At 55.7% G+C, this 13550-nt stretch overlaps 2 protein-coding genes across 8 annotated transcripts in view; one reads left to right on the plus strand and one right to left on the minus strand.

The window, feature by feature from the left end:
• Nucleotides 1-7349, plus strand: part of TNS2 (tensin 2) — a 15800-nt gene extending 8451 nt beyond the window's left edge. For all 6 annotated transcript variants that reach the window (XM_023513725.1, XM_003790416.3, XM_012805563.2 and 3 more), the window contains 18 exons: nucleotides 154-266; nucleotides 352-412; nucleotides 957-1032; nucleotides 1266-1395; nucleotides 1498-1563; nucleotides 1643-1756; nucleotides 1925-3136; nucleotides 3276-3426; nucleotides 3539-4128; nucleotides 4232-4321; nucleotides 4611-4736; nucleotides 5164-5256; nucleotides 5389-5466; nucleotides 5634-5711; nucleotides 6106-6274; nucleotides 6374-6442; nucleotides 6556-6585; nucleotides 6742-7349. In XM_023513725.1, coding sequence (XP_023369493.1) covers nucleotides 154-266; nucleotides 352-412; nucleotides 957-1032; nucleotides 1266-1395; nucleotides 1498-1563; nucleotides 1643-1756; nucleotides 1925-3136; nucleotides 3276-3426; nucleotides 3539-4128; nucleotides 4232-4321; nucleotides 4611-4736; nucleotides 5164-5256; nucleotides 5389-5466; nucleotides 5634-5711; nucleotides 6106-6274; nucleotides 6374-6442; nucleotides 6556-6585; nucleotides 6742-6880 — 3385 coding nt within the window. In that variant the 3' untranslated portion in view covers nucleotides 6881-7349. The remainder of the gene's footprint in view (nucleotides 1-153; nucleotides 267-351; nucleotides 413-956; nucleotides 1033-1265; nucleotides 1396-1497; nucleotides 1564-1642; nucleotides 1757-1924; nucleotides 3137-3275; nucleotides 3427-3538; nucleotides 4129-4231; nucleotides 4322-4610; nucleotides 4737-5163; nucleotides 5257-5388; nucleotides 5467-5633; nucleotides 5712-6105; nucleotides 6275-6373; nucleotides 6443-6555; nucleotides 6586-6741) is intronic.
• Nucleotides 7350-7595: 246 nt separating this feature from the next.
• The window catches only part of SPRYD3 (SPRY domain containing 3), a 16949-nt gene continuing 10994 nt past the window's right edge, over nucleotides 7596-13550 (minus strand). Inside the window, exons 7-11 of one of the 2 annotated variants that reach the window (XM_023513727.1) lie at nucleotides 10963-11112; nucleotides 10483-10540; nucleotides 9455-9574; nucleotides 9207-9373; nucleotides 7596-8905 (exon numbers count right to left, since the gene is read on the minus strand). In XM_023513727.1, coding sequence (XP_023369495.1) covers nucleotides 8771-8905; nucleotides 9207-9373; nucleotides 9455-9574; nucleotides 10483-10540; nucleotides 10963-11112 — 630 coding nt within the window. In that variant the 3' untranslated portion in view covers nucleotides 7596-8770. Of the gene's footprint in view, nucleotides 8906-9200; nucleotides 9374-9454; nucleotides 9575-10482; nucleotides 10541-10962; nucleotides 11113-13550 lie in introns of both variants that reach the window. The other variant, XM_003790418.3, reaches the window with a different exon arrangement.

The following is a 13550-nucleotide window of genomic DNA, read 5'->3' on the forward strand; positions in this document are numbered from 1 at the left end:
CCAGGAGTTGGAGGTTGCTGTGAGCTATAATGCCACGGCACTCTATCCAGGGGGACAGCTTGAGGCTCTGTCTCAAAAAAAAAAAAAAAAAAAAAGAAATGATGCAAGGTGACCTCCAAAAGGAGCTTATGTTCTTGATACACCTTCTGCCAGATACATTGGCTATTTCAGTGGGCTGCTATCTGGCTCCATCAGGATGAACAGCAGTCCTCTCTTCCTGCACTATGTGCTCGTGCCCATGCTTCCAGCCTTCGAACCCAGCACAGGTGAGTCTGCCTGAGATGTACTCCATGAGGAGGCCACCGCTCTCCACTCAGCACCCCTCATGCGCCTTCTCCTCTGCCCCTCCAGGCTTCCAGCCCTTCCTGAAAATCTATCAGTCCATGCAGCTCGTCTACACATCCGGAGTCTAGTGAGTACTCAAGTCACAGGTCTCTGATACCACATGGCCAGTGCCTCCTTTGCCCCCACTCCCTGGATTCTAGCTTCTTTAGCCTCCCCAGATGCTCCAGCTACTGCACCTAAAACTAATACCACCATGGAGTCCATTTCACAGATGGGGAAGCTAAGGCTCAGATAAAAGTCCCTCACTTAGGGCAGCACCTGTGGCTCAGTGAGTAGGGCGCTGGCCCCCTATACCAAGGGTGGCGGGTTCGAACTTGGCCCCAGCCAAACTGCAACAAAAAAATAGCCAGGTGTTGTGGCAGGCATCTGTATTCCCAGCTACTCAGGGGCTTGAGGCAAGAGAATCGCCTAAGCCCAAGAGCTGGAGGTTGCTGTGAGCTGTGATGACATGGCACTCTACCAAGGGTGACAAAGTAAGATTCTGTTTCAAAAAAAAAAGAAGTCCCTCACTTAGGGACACTCTGATCTACCAGCTCTCTCCTGACTCTGCAAAGCCACCTCTGCACCCAGGGCCTCTGATCCTGCTCTGCCTTTTCTTCTTTTCCTCCCAGCCACATCGCAGGCCCTGGTCCCCAGCAGCTCTGCATTGGCCTGGAGCCAGCACTCCTCCTCAAAGGCGATGTCATGGTGAGGGGTCCTAGCCACCAGGGGAGGCCAGGGGATGGGTGGGGGATGTATCCTGTCAGTGACAGTGTAACCTGGTGAGCCACTAATTCAAGACAGATTGGAAGGCAAATAGGGTGGTCACCTTGAAGTTGAAGAAGGGCAGAGCTGTGACCACGCAGGCAGTCCCAAAGGTAGAAGCACAGAACAGGACATGAGGTCTGATCCTCCACCCTGGCCTCCCACCTTTCACCCAGGTCACATGCTATCACAAGGGTGGCCATGGCACAGACCGGACTCTTGTGTTCCGAGTCCAGTTCCACACATGCACCATCCATGGACCACGGCTCGCCTTCCCCAAGGACCAGCTGGACGAGGCCTGGACTGGTGAGTTTGAGAAAAGTAGCATGGGGCAGGAGCCCAGGTGAGGGCAGTCAGGGGTGCTGGTGTGGGCCAGGGGCCTGGCTCTTCACCATCCACTCCCCACAGATGAGAGGTTCCCCTTCCAAGCCTCAGTGGAGTTTGTGTTTTCCTCTAGCCCTGAGAAGATCAAAGGTAAGAGTGGGGGCTTAGACTGGGGACTGAAAGTTGTATCTCCCCTGCTCCTGAGACACACTTGGTGGCCTTTTCATAGGTAACACTCCACGGAATGATCCCTCTGTCTCTGTTGACTACAATACCACAGAGCCTGCCGTGCGATGGGACTCCTACGAGAACTTCAACCGGCACCATGAAGACAGTGTGGATGGTGTGTGAGGCAGGCCTCAGGGGTGGGAGGTGCAGAGTTGTGGTGGTTGGGGGCAGCGAGAGCCCCCTCCCAAGAGAGAGATTCGTGGGCACCCCAGCTCGAGTCCCCTACCCACCCCTTCTTGTTAACTGTTTCTCCCCCTTTTCTCTGCTTGCCTTCTCCACCCAGGCTCCCTGACCCATACCCGTGGTCCCTTGGACGGCAGTCCCTATGCCCAGGTGCAGCGGGCACCCCGCCAGACCCCACCAGCACCTTCTCCAGAGCCACCCCCACCCCCCATGCTCTCTGTCAGCAGTGACTCCGGCCACTCATCCACACTCACCACAGAGCCAGCTGCTGAGTCCCCTGGCCGGCCGCCTCCTACAGCTGCTGAGCGGCAGGAGCTAGATCGCCTCCTGGGAGGCTGTGGAGTGGCCAGTGGGGGCCGAGGGGCTGGGCGTGAGACGGCCATCTTAGATGACGAAGAGCAGCCCCCTGTGGGTGGAGGCCCCCACCTTGGAGTGTACTCCAGTCATAGGCTTGCCCTCAGCCGCCACTGCTCCTGCCGCCAGGGCTACCGGGAGGCCTGTGGAGTCCCCAGTGGGGGGTACTACCGGCCAGAAGGAACCCTGGAAAGGCGACGACTGCCCTATGGGGGCTTTGAGGGCCCCCCGCAGGGCTATGCTGAGGCCTCCATGGAAAAGAGGCGCCTCTGCCGCTCACTATCTGAGGGGCCCTACCCCTACCCACCTGAGCTGGGAAAACCACCCAATGGGGACTTTGGCTACCGCTCCCCGGCCTACCGAGAGGTGGTCATCCTGGAGGACCCTGCACTGCCTGCCTTATGTTCATGCCCGGCCTGTGATGAGAAGCTGGCACTACCCACAGCAGCCCTGTATGGACTGCGGCTGGAGAGAGAGGCTGGTGAAGGGTGGGCAAGTGAGGCAGCCAAGCCTCTCCTGCACCCAGTACGGCCTGGGCCCCCGTTGCCTCTGCTAGTGCCCACCTGTGGGCATCACCATGCCCCAGTGCCTGAGTACAGCTGCCTGAAGCCACCCAGGGCAGGTGAGGAAGGGCACGAGGGCTGTTCCTACACCATGTGCCCTGAGGGCAGGTATGGGCATCCAGGGTGCCCTGCCCTGGTGACGTACAGCTGTGGAGGAGCAGTTCCCACTTACTGCCCAGCATATGGTCGGGTGCCTCACAGCTGTGGATCTCCAGGCGAGGGCAGAGGGTATCCCAGCCCTGGTACCCACTCCCCACGGGCTGGCTCCATCTCCCCGGGCAGCCCGCCCTACCCACAATCCAGGAAGCTGAGCTACGAGATCCCTGCGGAGGAAGGAGGGAGCAGGTACCCACTGCCTGGGCACCTCGCCTCAGCAGGACCCTTGGCCTCTGCAGGTGCGAGCACTGAAGTGGGGAGTCCCCAGAGCAGAGGAGGGTTCTGGAAGATGGTAGAGAGGTCAAGGGGCACAGGGTGAGAAAGAACTAAACCTTCTGGGCCGGGGCTCACAACCCCACCACTTGCCTTCACTTGCAGAGTCACCAGAGCCAGTGTCCTGGAGGGAGGGCCCCAGTGGGCATAGCACGCTGCCTCGGTCTCCCCAAGATCCCCAGGGCAGTGCCTCTTCAGAGTTGTCTGGTCCCTCCATACCCCTGCACACCAGCAGCCCAGTCCAGGGCAAGGAAAGGTATGCAGGGGCCAGGCCTGCTCCGGTGCTGCTTTGTCTAGTGAACAACGAAGGCTGGGAGGGAGCAGCTCACAGTGGGGGCTTGCTGACCATCTTCTCTTCCACCCTGCAGCACCCGACGACAAGACACCAGGTCCCCCACCTTGGCGCCCATGCAGAGACTGAGTCCTGGCGAGGGCTTGCCCTCTGTTCCCCAAGGAGGTGCTGGAAAGGCTCCTGAGCTGCCAGCAAGAAATGGGCCTGAGCCTGCAGCCTCTGGCCTCTGCTCCCCAACCTCCACTCCCAGCTCACCTGCTGATTGGCCTCAGGAAAGGAGCCCAGGGGGCCACTCAGACACTGCCAGTCCCCAGGGACCCGTGCCTACCACACTGCCTGGCCTCCGCCACACCCCCTGGCAGAGCCCTCGAGGCCCCCCAGACAGCCCAGATGGGTCCCCCCTCACTCCTGTGCCTACCCAGATGCCCTGGCTTGTGACCAGCCCAGAGCCCCCTCAGAGCTCACCCACACCTGCCTTCCCCCTGGCTGCCGCTTATGATACCAATGGCCCTACTCAGCCCCCACTTCCTGAGAAACGCCACCTGCTGGGGCCTGGGCAACAGACAGGACCCTGGGGCCCAGAGCAGGCTTCACCACCAGCCAGAGGCACCAATCACCATGTTACCTTCGCACCTCTGCTTCCAGATAGTGCCCCTCAAGCCCCAGGTATAAAGGCATTTAAGAAGTTGGGACCACCTCGAAAGAACCCTTTCTCTTGTGGAGGGGCATGGAGAACCTTGGGGTCTGAATCAGTCCCTCCCTGTCCTAGAGCCCCCCATGCAAGAGAGCCAAAGCAATGTAAAGTTTGTCCAAGATACATCTAAGTTCTGGTACAAGCCACACCTGTCCCGTGACCAAGGTGAGAACAAGCATGCCCTCCCCATCCCCACCCTCCAGGGCTCTGTCTTGACTTTTAGGTCCTATCCTGGATGAAATCCTTGTCCCCGCCCATCTCAGCTGTGTTTACCTTGACTAAGCCTCCCACCAGCAGGTGATTCTGGGCTTTGGGCCCAAGACTCATCATTGTCAAAGCCCCTGTGAACGCGAAAGTTCTGTTTCCAGACTCCTGCCACAACTGTCAGGGCAAAAGAGGAGCCAGGCTGCATGAGGCACTGTGAAAAACCTCTCTTCTCTCCACCCCTCTGCAGCCATTGCCTTGCTGAAAGACAAGGACCCTGGGGCCTTCTTGATCAGGGACAGTCATTCATTCCAAGGAGCTTATGGGCTAGCCCTCAAAGTGGCCACACCTCCACCCAGTGCTCAGCCCTGGAAAGGTATAGAATGCCAAGCTGGGCACCTATAACTCACATGCTCCAGGGCTAGTGGGTTTGAATCCAACCCAGGTCTGCTAAACAACAAAAAACATAGCCAGGCGTTGTGGTGGGCATCTATAGTCCCAGCAACTAGGGACGCTGAGACGAGAGAATTGCTTGAGCCCAAGAGTTTGAGGTTGCTGTGAGCTATGACATCATGGCACTATACTAAGGGTGACAAAGTGAAACTCTGTCTCAGTAAAAAAAAAAAAAAGTGCCCAGATCTAAGCAAGATGATAGGGCCAGAGGAAGAGGAGGGGATGGGAACCATACCACTTTGTGGTTGGGAGAAGCAGGAAAAGACCTCAGCTGCTCAGGAAAGAATTCATCAGGGAAGAAGCTAGGAATCTGATAAAGCCTTACTTTTCCCTCCCCCCTCTCCTCTTAGGGGACCCCTTGGAACAGCTGGTCCGCCATTTCCTCATTGAGACTGGGCCCAAAGGGGTGAAGATCAAGGGCTGTCCTAGTGAGCCCTACTTTGGTGAGCAGCAGGAGTCCAGGGAAGGCTACACTGGGTTGCTGTAGGGTGAGGCCCAGGGGTCTCAGGAGGGTGGAAGGGAGAGCTGAGGCATCTTTGGGCACCCCAGGACCTTTTTCACATCCTCCCCCACAGGCAGCCTGTCCGCCCTGGTCTCCCAGCACTCCATCTCCCCCATCTCTCTGCCCTGCTGCCTACGCATTCCCAGTAAAGGTGTGTGTCTGGTAACATGTCCTTCCCACCTCCTCTAGCCCTGAAACCAAAGGCAGAATCCAGAGTTCCTGGCTCCCAGCCTTTGCTTTGGGGGTGGCAGAGGGTGTTCTCCAGCCCCCATGGAACTCCTCTCTTTAACCTTCCCTGCTGGCCCTCATTTCCTTTAGATCCTCTGGAAGAGACCCCAGAGGCTCCAGTGCCTTCCAACATGAGCACAGCGGCGGACCTCCTACGTCAGGGTGCTGGTGAGACCTCTCCCTCCCCTCCCTCTCCATGGACACTGAGGGAGCAATACAGATATGGGGCATGGGCACTGGGAGGCCTTGAGGTGGGTGGGACCTGGTAGGTGCATTTAACCTGTGAAGATACTGGTGGAGGTCAGGAAGAGGGTCCTTAATCTAGGTTCCCAAAGTCCTGTGATGGTGAGGATCATGGGAGCCTGGGGGCTGGTTAGGATGCAGATTCTCAGGCCTCTTTCCAGTGCTTCTGACTATAGTCTGGTAGGATCTGCTTTAGACAAGTCACCTGTGTGATTCTAATGCATCTCAGAGCGCTAGCTAGAGAATGGGTAAGAAAGCTAGTGGAGGACTAGAGGACTGGCACTCCTCTCTCCGCCCGACCAACTCCATGCCCCTGCAGCCTGCAGCGTACTCTACCTGACCTCAGTGGAGACAGAATCACTTACAGGCCCCCAAGCTGTGGCCCGGGCCAGTTCTGCAGCTCTGAGCTGCACCCCCCGCCCAACACCAGCCGTTGTCCACTTCAAGGTCTCAGCCCAGGGCATTACACTGACTGACAACCAAAGGAAGTGAGTCCATATGCCCTGCCCTATGTGGGGTCCCTGCAGAACCCCAACTTAAAGAGCCTTCAGGCCCCTTTCTGAGCGTGACCCTTGCCATCCTTGCAGGCTATTCTTTCGCCGCCATTATCCAGTGAACAGCATCACCTTCTCCAGCACAGACCCTCAGGACCGGAGGTGACCCTACCTCTAAACCCTTTGCCCCATGCCAGGGTCTCACCAGGCCCCAGTCCCAACTCCTTCAGCAGCTGTTCCTTTGGGTGCACTCTTTCACACTTCTTCTTCTACAGATGGACCAACCCAGACGGGACCACCTCCAAGTAAGCCTTCCCATGAGTCCAATCTCTTCCCTCCAAGGAATCAGGGCATCTCCATCTTCCCCAACCCTGGCATTTGAGTCAGCTCACCAAGACCAGCTACATTCCTTTGTGCAAGTAATGGTAAGGGCATGGCCCACCCTGGCTTTGTCCCCATAGGATCTTTGGTTTCGTGGCCAAGAAGCCGGGAAGCCCCTGGGAGAATGTGTGTCACCTCTTTGCAGAGCTTGACCCAGATCAGCCTGCAGGCGCCATTGTCACCTTCATCACCAAAGTTCTTCTGGGCCAGAGAAAATGAAGAAAGGCCACAAGCTAGGAGCCCACGTCAACACTATGCCCCTCCCAGCACCCCACAGCCCTCACTTCCCAGGCCTGTATCCAGGAGACCCAGGAGCTAGCACCCTCCCTAAGGAAAGGGAGTGAGCATTGGCCTGCTCTCCTTCCCCGCCCCCAGCCTGCTAAGCTAAGTGGACAGGCCCATGAGATGACCTTGCATGTGAGCAGATGGCAGAGAGGGGCGTGTGAGGGGTGAGGAGGCATTATTAGCAGTTGCCTGCAGGAGAAATCAGCCTTCCGGAAGTCAGGCCCTGCCCAATCCACCCAGGTCCAGTTCCCAGGATGGCAGGGAGTGGGGAGAGAGAAGGGGTACAAGTCATTCCTTCTTCTGCCTCCCCCAAACAGAGATAAGAGTGGGATCACATGAATAGGGGGAAAAAGAGAGTCTATTTTTGTCTAATAATAAAGAATTTCTATAAACTTTAGTCAAAGTTGGAGTCATACCTTATTCTCAGGAAGGTGGAGGCCTCTTGTCCCCCAGGGGCATATGTCTGCTTCCTGGAGACATCCCAGGCCCCAGGCCCACAGCTAGGTCCATGGAACGAACATATGTGATTCCCATCCCTGGCCTAACACTGGTATGAATCTCCTATGAGGAAACTGCCTTTGGCTCCCTCCTATCCTCTGGCCCCATCCCTAGCCCTAGGTACCAGAAAGGATTCCGATTCCAGCCTTACTGATAAATACAGAAACTCCATCTTTACCAGCTGTATAAACATCTCTGTCCTGTACATACATGTCATATATCATACTGCAGGGCCTGAAGAGAGGCCAGAGGAGGCTCCAGTAGCACCACCGATCACCTGCTTTCTCCACTGCCTCGCCCACTCTGTGCAAACCAAGGCTAACAGTCCCTGCTGCCTCTTCCTCCTGGGAGAAGTCATGGCTATGGGGAGGGTCAAGGGGATAGAAGGAGATATAAGGGTTTGGTAGGGGCAGAAATACATAGGTGCTAGAATCCAACACTGAAGCAAAACAGGCAAGTGGGACAAGCAGCAAGCTGGGGCACCAGGGTGGGAGTAGGGGCTGGACAAGAGAATGAGGGGCCCAGCTGCCCTTCTGGGCTTAGCTCAGGCCCTGGGCTGGCACTCACGCTACAGCAGGGGAAACATGCCCCAGAGCCTTAGCCTCCATCCTAGGGAGATAGAGACGTGTCAGGTGACCAGGAGATGAAAGGGGGAGAGAAGTAAAGGTCCCAGGGCCCTGCCACCTCATAGCCCCTCTCTCGTAACCATGCAACAGGTATCCACCGGGGAGCCAAAGATTCTCTGGGTGCCTGAGCAGGTGAGGGCAAGGAAGCCAGCTCTTGCAGGAAAGAAAAGAGACCCTAGAGAATTTCATGTGGCAGTAGCCACTGAAGGTAGAGAGACAGCCCAAGAGAGGCCCCAGAACCCTGCCAGGGGGATGACAGCAGCAACCAGTTCCCACCAGGAGGACAGGGAACAAAAAGGAAGAGTCCAAGTAAAAATACTGTAGCAAGTAGGGGAGAGGGCTATCTCCTCATCACCCTCTACAAAGCATCATGCCCAAACAGCAGCTGAGACAGGTGTCCACTCCTCCCCATTCATACAGAGCCAGCCAGGGAAAGGGGATCCTAATGCCCACTCACCCAAGCAAGCAGGACCCACCCAGTGTTAACAGCATTCTCTGGGGCTGTTCTCAGGCCCAGGGACTGATGAGAGGGGAGGCAGGAGGTCAGAAATGTGAGTACAGAGAAGCCTGAGGAGCCTGAGCTGGGAGGGGCAGAGCGACTATGCACCCCCAGGCCTGCTGGCTGAGCACATCCTCGGGGAAGTCAGGAGTTGAGTCCGTGGTTCGCAGAGGGTGAGGAGAGAGGAGGCAGTAGGGAGGCCTAGCCACTTAGGGGGTGCAGGTCTACTTTGACTTTCTCCCCACAGCTCAGCATGCCAATGGTGGGGAAGAAGCCTCCAGAAGGTACAACAGCATCCTTCTTCCCGATGATCTTGCCGTTCCTAGTGAAGAATACCTAGGGTGGTATTGGGGAGAAAATAGAACAGAGAAGAGTTTCCTGCCTCTTCTCTGACCAGCAACACAGGCCCAACCCTGCCACTCCCAGCTCCCAGCAGGGGCTCAGTTAGGATGAAAATGGAATCGACCACAAGAGGGCGTCCTGAGGCTGGGAAAACAGTCTCCAACCAAGCCCCCCGACATCAGCAGCCCCTACCACCCCAGAAGACCTTCCATGGCAGGGCCAGACCCTCTCTCTTTCCTACTCTGCAAGGAAGATGACAGACTTAAAAACCCAGTCCCACCCTACTCACCACCACCTTTTTGCCCTCATGCTCTGGCTCTATCTCTTCTCCATCATCTTCCTCTTCCTCTTCCTCCTCTTCTTCTTCTCCTTCCTGGTGCAGGTACATGACGTTCCGAACATTCCTGACAGCCCGGGCAGTCGGTGACAGGATCACTGTGTCACAGCTGTCATCACTGTCTCCTAGGAGACCAGGAAACCTGAGCTCCTATGGTACTCCCCCACCCACTGCCCTGAGCAGCCTAGCTGGCCCATCTTACTCACCCTCACTGTCCAGGATGTAGTCCCGGGGGAACATGATTCCACAGCCCATAATATCCCCTTTGTAACAGCGTGGCCCAAAGGGGTCTCCCACGCCACTGCCGTGGAAGATCTTCCCGTCATCTGTTGGAGGGAGGGGAGAGGACAGACTTGAAGAAGGAAGAGGTGACACTGCACCCCGGCCCCCACTGCGTGGTCCCTGCTTGAGGTTGAACACTTCTCTGCCCCCCTCACCAGCTCTGAGGAAGGAAAGGGACAAGGTGAAACAAAAATGAGAAATATGTGGAAATGAGGCACCAAATTAAAAAAAGAAACACAGTATCCCTCATTCCAGGGGCTAAAAGGGAGACTCCTTCAAGGAACTAGTGGGAAGAAAGGAGAGAACCCTTAAAGAAGGAATGACAACCAGAGGGGGAAGGTAGAGGTGGGGCCAAGAACTCAAGGCTTGCTTCTCTTCTTTTTTTTTTTTTTTTCTTTTTTTGAGATGGAGCCTCAAGCTATCCCCCTGGGTAGAGTGCCATGGCATCACGCTCACAGCAACCTCCAACTCCTGGGCTCAAGCGAGTCTCCTGCCTCAGCCTCCCAAGTAGCTGGGACTACAGGTGCCCGCCACAACGCCTGGCCATTTTTTTTTTTGGTTGCAGCCATCATTGTTGTTTGGCGGGCCTGGGCTGGGGATTCAAACCCACCACCTTAGGTGTATGTGGCTGGCGCCTTAGCCGCTTGAGCCACTGGCGCCGAGCCTGCTTCTCTTCTTAAGAAAGCCCTAAAGGAAATCAAGCCGACCAAAAAAAGAAAATGAAGAATCTGCAGGATCTGCAGGATCCGCAGGAAGGGCACAGAGGGAGCCAACTCAGAGGCCAGGAATGTCCAGTTTGGGCACAGATCTCCAGCGCCTATCCTTTGGCTTGTGGGAGGAGGGGGCATTAGCCAGCAGCAGGGAAAGAAGAGACGCCATGTGTGAGGGGACCAAGAAAATGGTGTCCCTAAATCTCCACAGTCCCCCTTTCCCAGGGAAGCCCTCTATTCACCTGCATGATAAGCCACAGACCCTCTGCTCCAGCCAGGGTGCCTGTTCTTGGGATAATCCTGCACCAAGAAGAAAAAAGAAAATCTGTGGTCCCACACACACAAAGAGGACAGGACAGAGTAGAGAGTACGGTCTGAATATTCAATCTTTGGGTATAGGCTTATAACCCAGACAATGGCTCACCACCGGTTCACAGTCCTACAGCCTCTCACATCCTACAGGTGCTGGGCTTGCCAGGGAAGGGACAGTGAGGAAGGTGTCAAGCTTTCAAGGCCAGGGCCTCAGGCTGTCTCACCCCACCCCTACCCCAGGCTGTCTGAGGCTCCTGATCACATGGGGTCTGTACTCACATATAATATGGGTTCTGTCTCAAAGTAAGATCCTCCTTCCATAGCCCAGGCCACCCTGGTTTCCTCAAGAGCTTCCTGGCCCATCTCAATAGCCCTAGAGCTGAGCAGAAAGGCCCAGCACTCGCACTCACCTTCCGAGCCAGCCCCAAGGCGATATAGCATTTCTCTCCAGGGTCCACAATCTCCACCTCAAAGTAGTGGCTGCGGGTGCTCAGTGGATGCCGGGCCTGGGCCAGCCCCACATCCACAATGCTCTTGCCCTTCCCCAAGTACTCCAGCAGCTGTGGGAGGAGAGGCAGGTGGGGGTCAAGGACAGGCTGCCATACACCCTGGAATCCTGGTCCCAAGGCAGTCTGGTACCAGTTTCCCAAGCTAACAAAAACCACAGGCTGAAAGAGAAAGAATCCTTGAGGTACAACTCAAAGCTCTAGGCAAGCATGGAAGAACATGAGTGGGGTAGACAAGAAAGGAGCAGGAGCAAAGAGACCTCCAAGCCCTTCCAGGAAGCCGGGAGCAGCAGCAAGCCAGAGGCATGGGTAGAGGCAGGGATCCCAGCCATCATCACCTCCCTGAAGAACCTGCTGGCCCTTCTCTGCTAGGAAAAGTCCACCCCAGGGGCCCTGAACACAGAGAAAAGGAGAAGTGAAGACCAGGCTGTGAGGAAACTGGACAACTTTCTCAGGGAGCCCAAGGAGGGAGGGAGGATGCAGAAGTTGGGTGTCAATCTAAGAGTTTGGGGAAGGGGCTGAGCTCTTAAACACATACTGCTTGGGTTGGGTCTGACGTGACTTCTCAAGGTCCTTGTTTTACCTTGAACAAAGTGTTCACAGCTGGGGCAGGAAGGTTCTGAGGGGAACCAAGGGACCCAGAATGACCAACTCTGCTCCTTCATTTCATGTGAGGATTGGGGAGTAAAGACAGAGGCAGGCTTTCTGGTCCCCAGTCCTTTGCTGCCCTTTCCAGTTAGAGTAAGGGTGTGGAGGGAGGAGAGGAGAGATGACTGATGGGTTCTTGGGGCTCTTCAGCCCTACAATGGTTCTGCCTGGGCATGACAGGGCGGCAACCCCCAATCTGGGAGGATTTATTTGTCAGTTGTCATGACAATAGTGGGACTATGACTCACCCCATCCGTCCATCCACCACCCTCAGCATCACCTGGGATTCCTTAATCCCCTTTTAATTAGCATAAGTGCCCTGCAAGCCTTTCTTCTACCCTCCTACCCCTGCAGCCCTGAAAAAAACATGCTCCCTGGGGCTCTTCTCTACATCTCCCTGGCAAGGCTTGGGATCCTAGCCTCTCACCTCCCAAAGATTCCTGCCTGAACAGGAAAGAAGTTACACTCCCTGCACCAGCACGGAAGCTGGTACATGTCCCCAGCAGAGGCTGGACCTGCACCCTGACTATCCCTTCAGAGAGTGGGATCAGCAAGTCTTGGTGCCCTGCTCAGCCCTGGATCCCCAAAGCCTGCCTCCTCAAGCCCATTCTCCTCTCCTGTTCAAAGAGAATTGGAGGCAAGTCGGGAGAAGAGATGTACAGAGACCACTAAGTCCACACCCTATGAATCGTGGTGGTTCTCCATGTGCTCTCTGCTCAGCCTGGTTCCTCCTGTTTCTTCCCAGCAAAGAGGGCAGGGTGTGACTTGATGCATAACTAGTTTATACTTCACCCAGTCAGAGCAGCCCCCAGCCCACCCTCTCCACCAGCATTGCAGAACTGGGTGGGGGACCCCACAGCTGCCCTTGACCCACTCTATCCAACTGGCCTCAGTGTAGGAAACATAGTGTTCTCCAGTTCCAGAGCCAAAAGGCAACTGATCCAGAGCCTGATCCTTGGGAAAAACCCGCCCAGCCATTTGCGCTGCCTTAGCCCAGAGGAGGGTAGCTGCTGAGCTTTGTCTAAGGATACGGTGGAGTGCTTCCCTAAGCTGGAGATCCAGGACGGACTGCACTAACATGGAACTCAGAAATCCCCTCTTTGCAACCCTCCCACAGAGCACTGCTGAATGGAGGACTAGATCCCAGTATAGTGTGCCCTGCTCAAAAGAGGAACCGCTCAGCCTTCAAGGCAAAAGCAAGCAGAAAACATCTGATGTACTCTCCTGCCTTCTCAGAGCACTGAGAGGGGTGCAAGTGAGGGGGAAGTGTAGCCCCCCTCAGAGATGCTTTCACAACTACATCTCTCCCCCTCCTTGACCTACAGTCCCCAGAGGGGTAGGGATCTTGATGCTAGCCCCTCAATTTGTGTCTCTATAAATATCCATTAGTTTAAAAGGGAACCCATAGACACAGGTTCAAATCCTAATTCCTCTTACTCAGTTACCACTGACCTTGAGTAAATTAAGGGATAATAAGGATAACACTGCCTGCATCTCCAAAAAACAGGTGGGAAGGCCAGGCAAGATGGATCATGCCTGTAATCCTAGCACTCTGGGAAGCCAAGGCAGATGGATCACCTGAGCTAATGGGTTCGAGACCAGTCTGAGCAAGAGCGAGACCTCCCATCTCTAAAAATAGCTGGGTATTGTAGTGGGCACCTATAGTTCCAGCTACTTGAGAGGCTGAGGCAAGAGGATCACAAGTCCAAGAGTTTGAGGTTGCTGTGAGCTATGACACTACAGCACTCTACCAAGGGTGCCAAAGTGAGACTCTGTCTCAAAACCAAAACAAAACAGGCTTGGCGCCTATGGCTCAAGTGGCTAAGGTGCCAGCCACATACACC

The sequence above is a fragment of the Otolemur garnettii genome, unplaced genomic scaffold (genome assembly GCF_000181295.1).
Source record: "Otolemur garnettii isolate 467f Iridium unplaced genomic scaffold, OtoGar3 scaffold00043, whole genome shotgun sequence".
NCBI classification, from domain to species: Eukaryota; Metazoa; Chordata; class Mammalia; order Primates; family Galagidae; genus Otolemur; species Otolemur garnettii.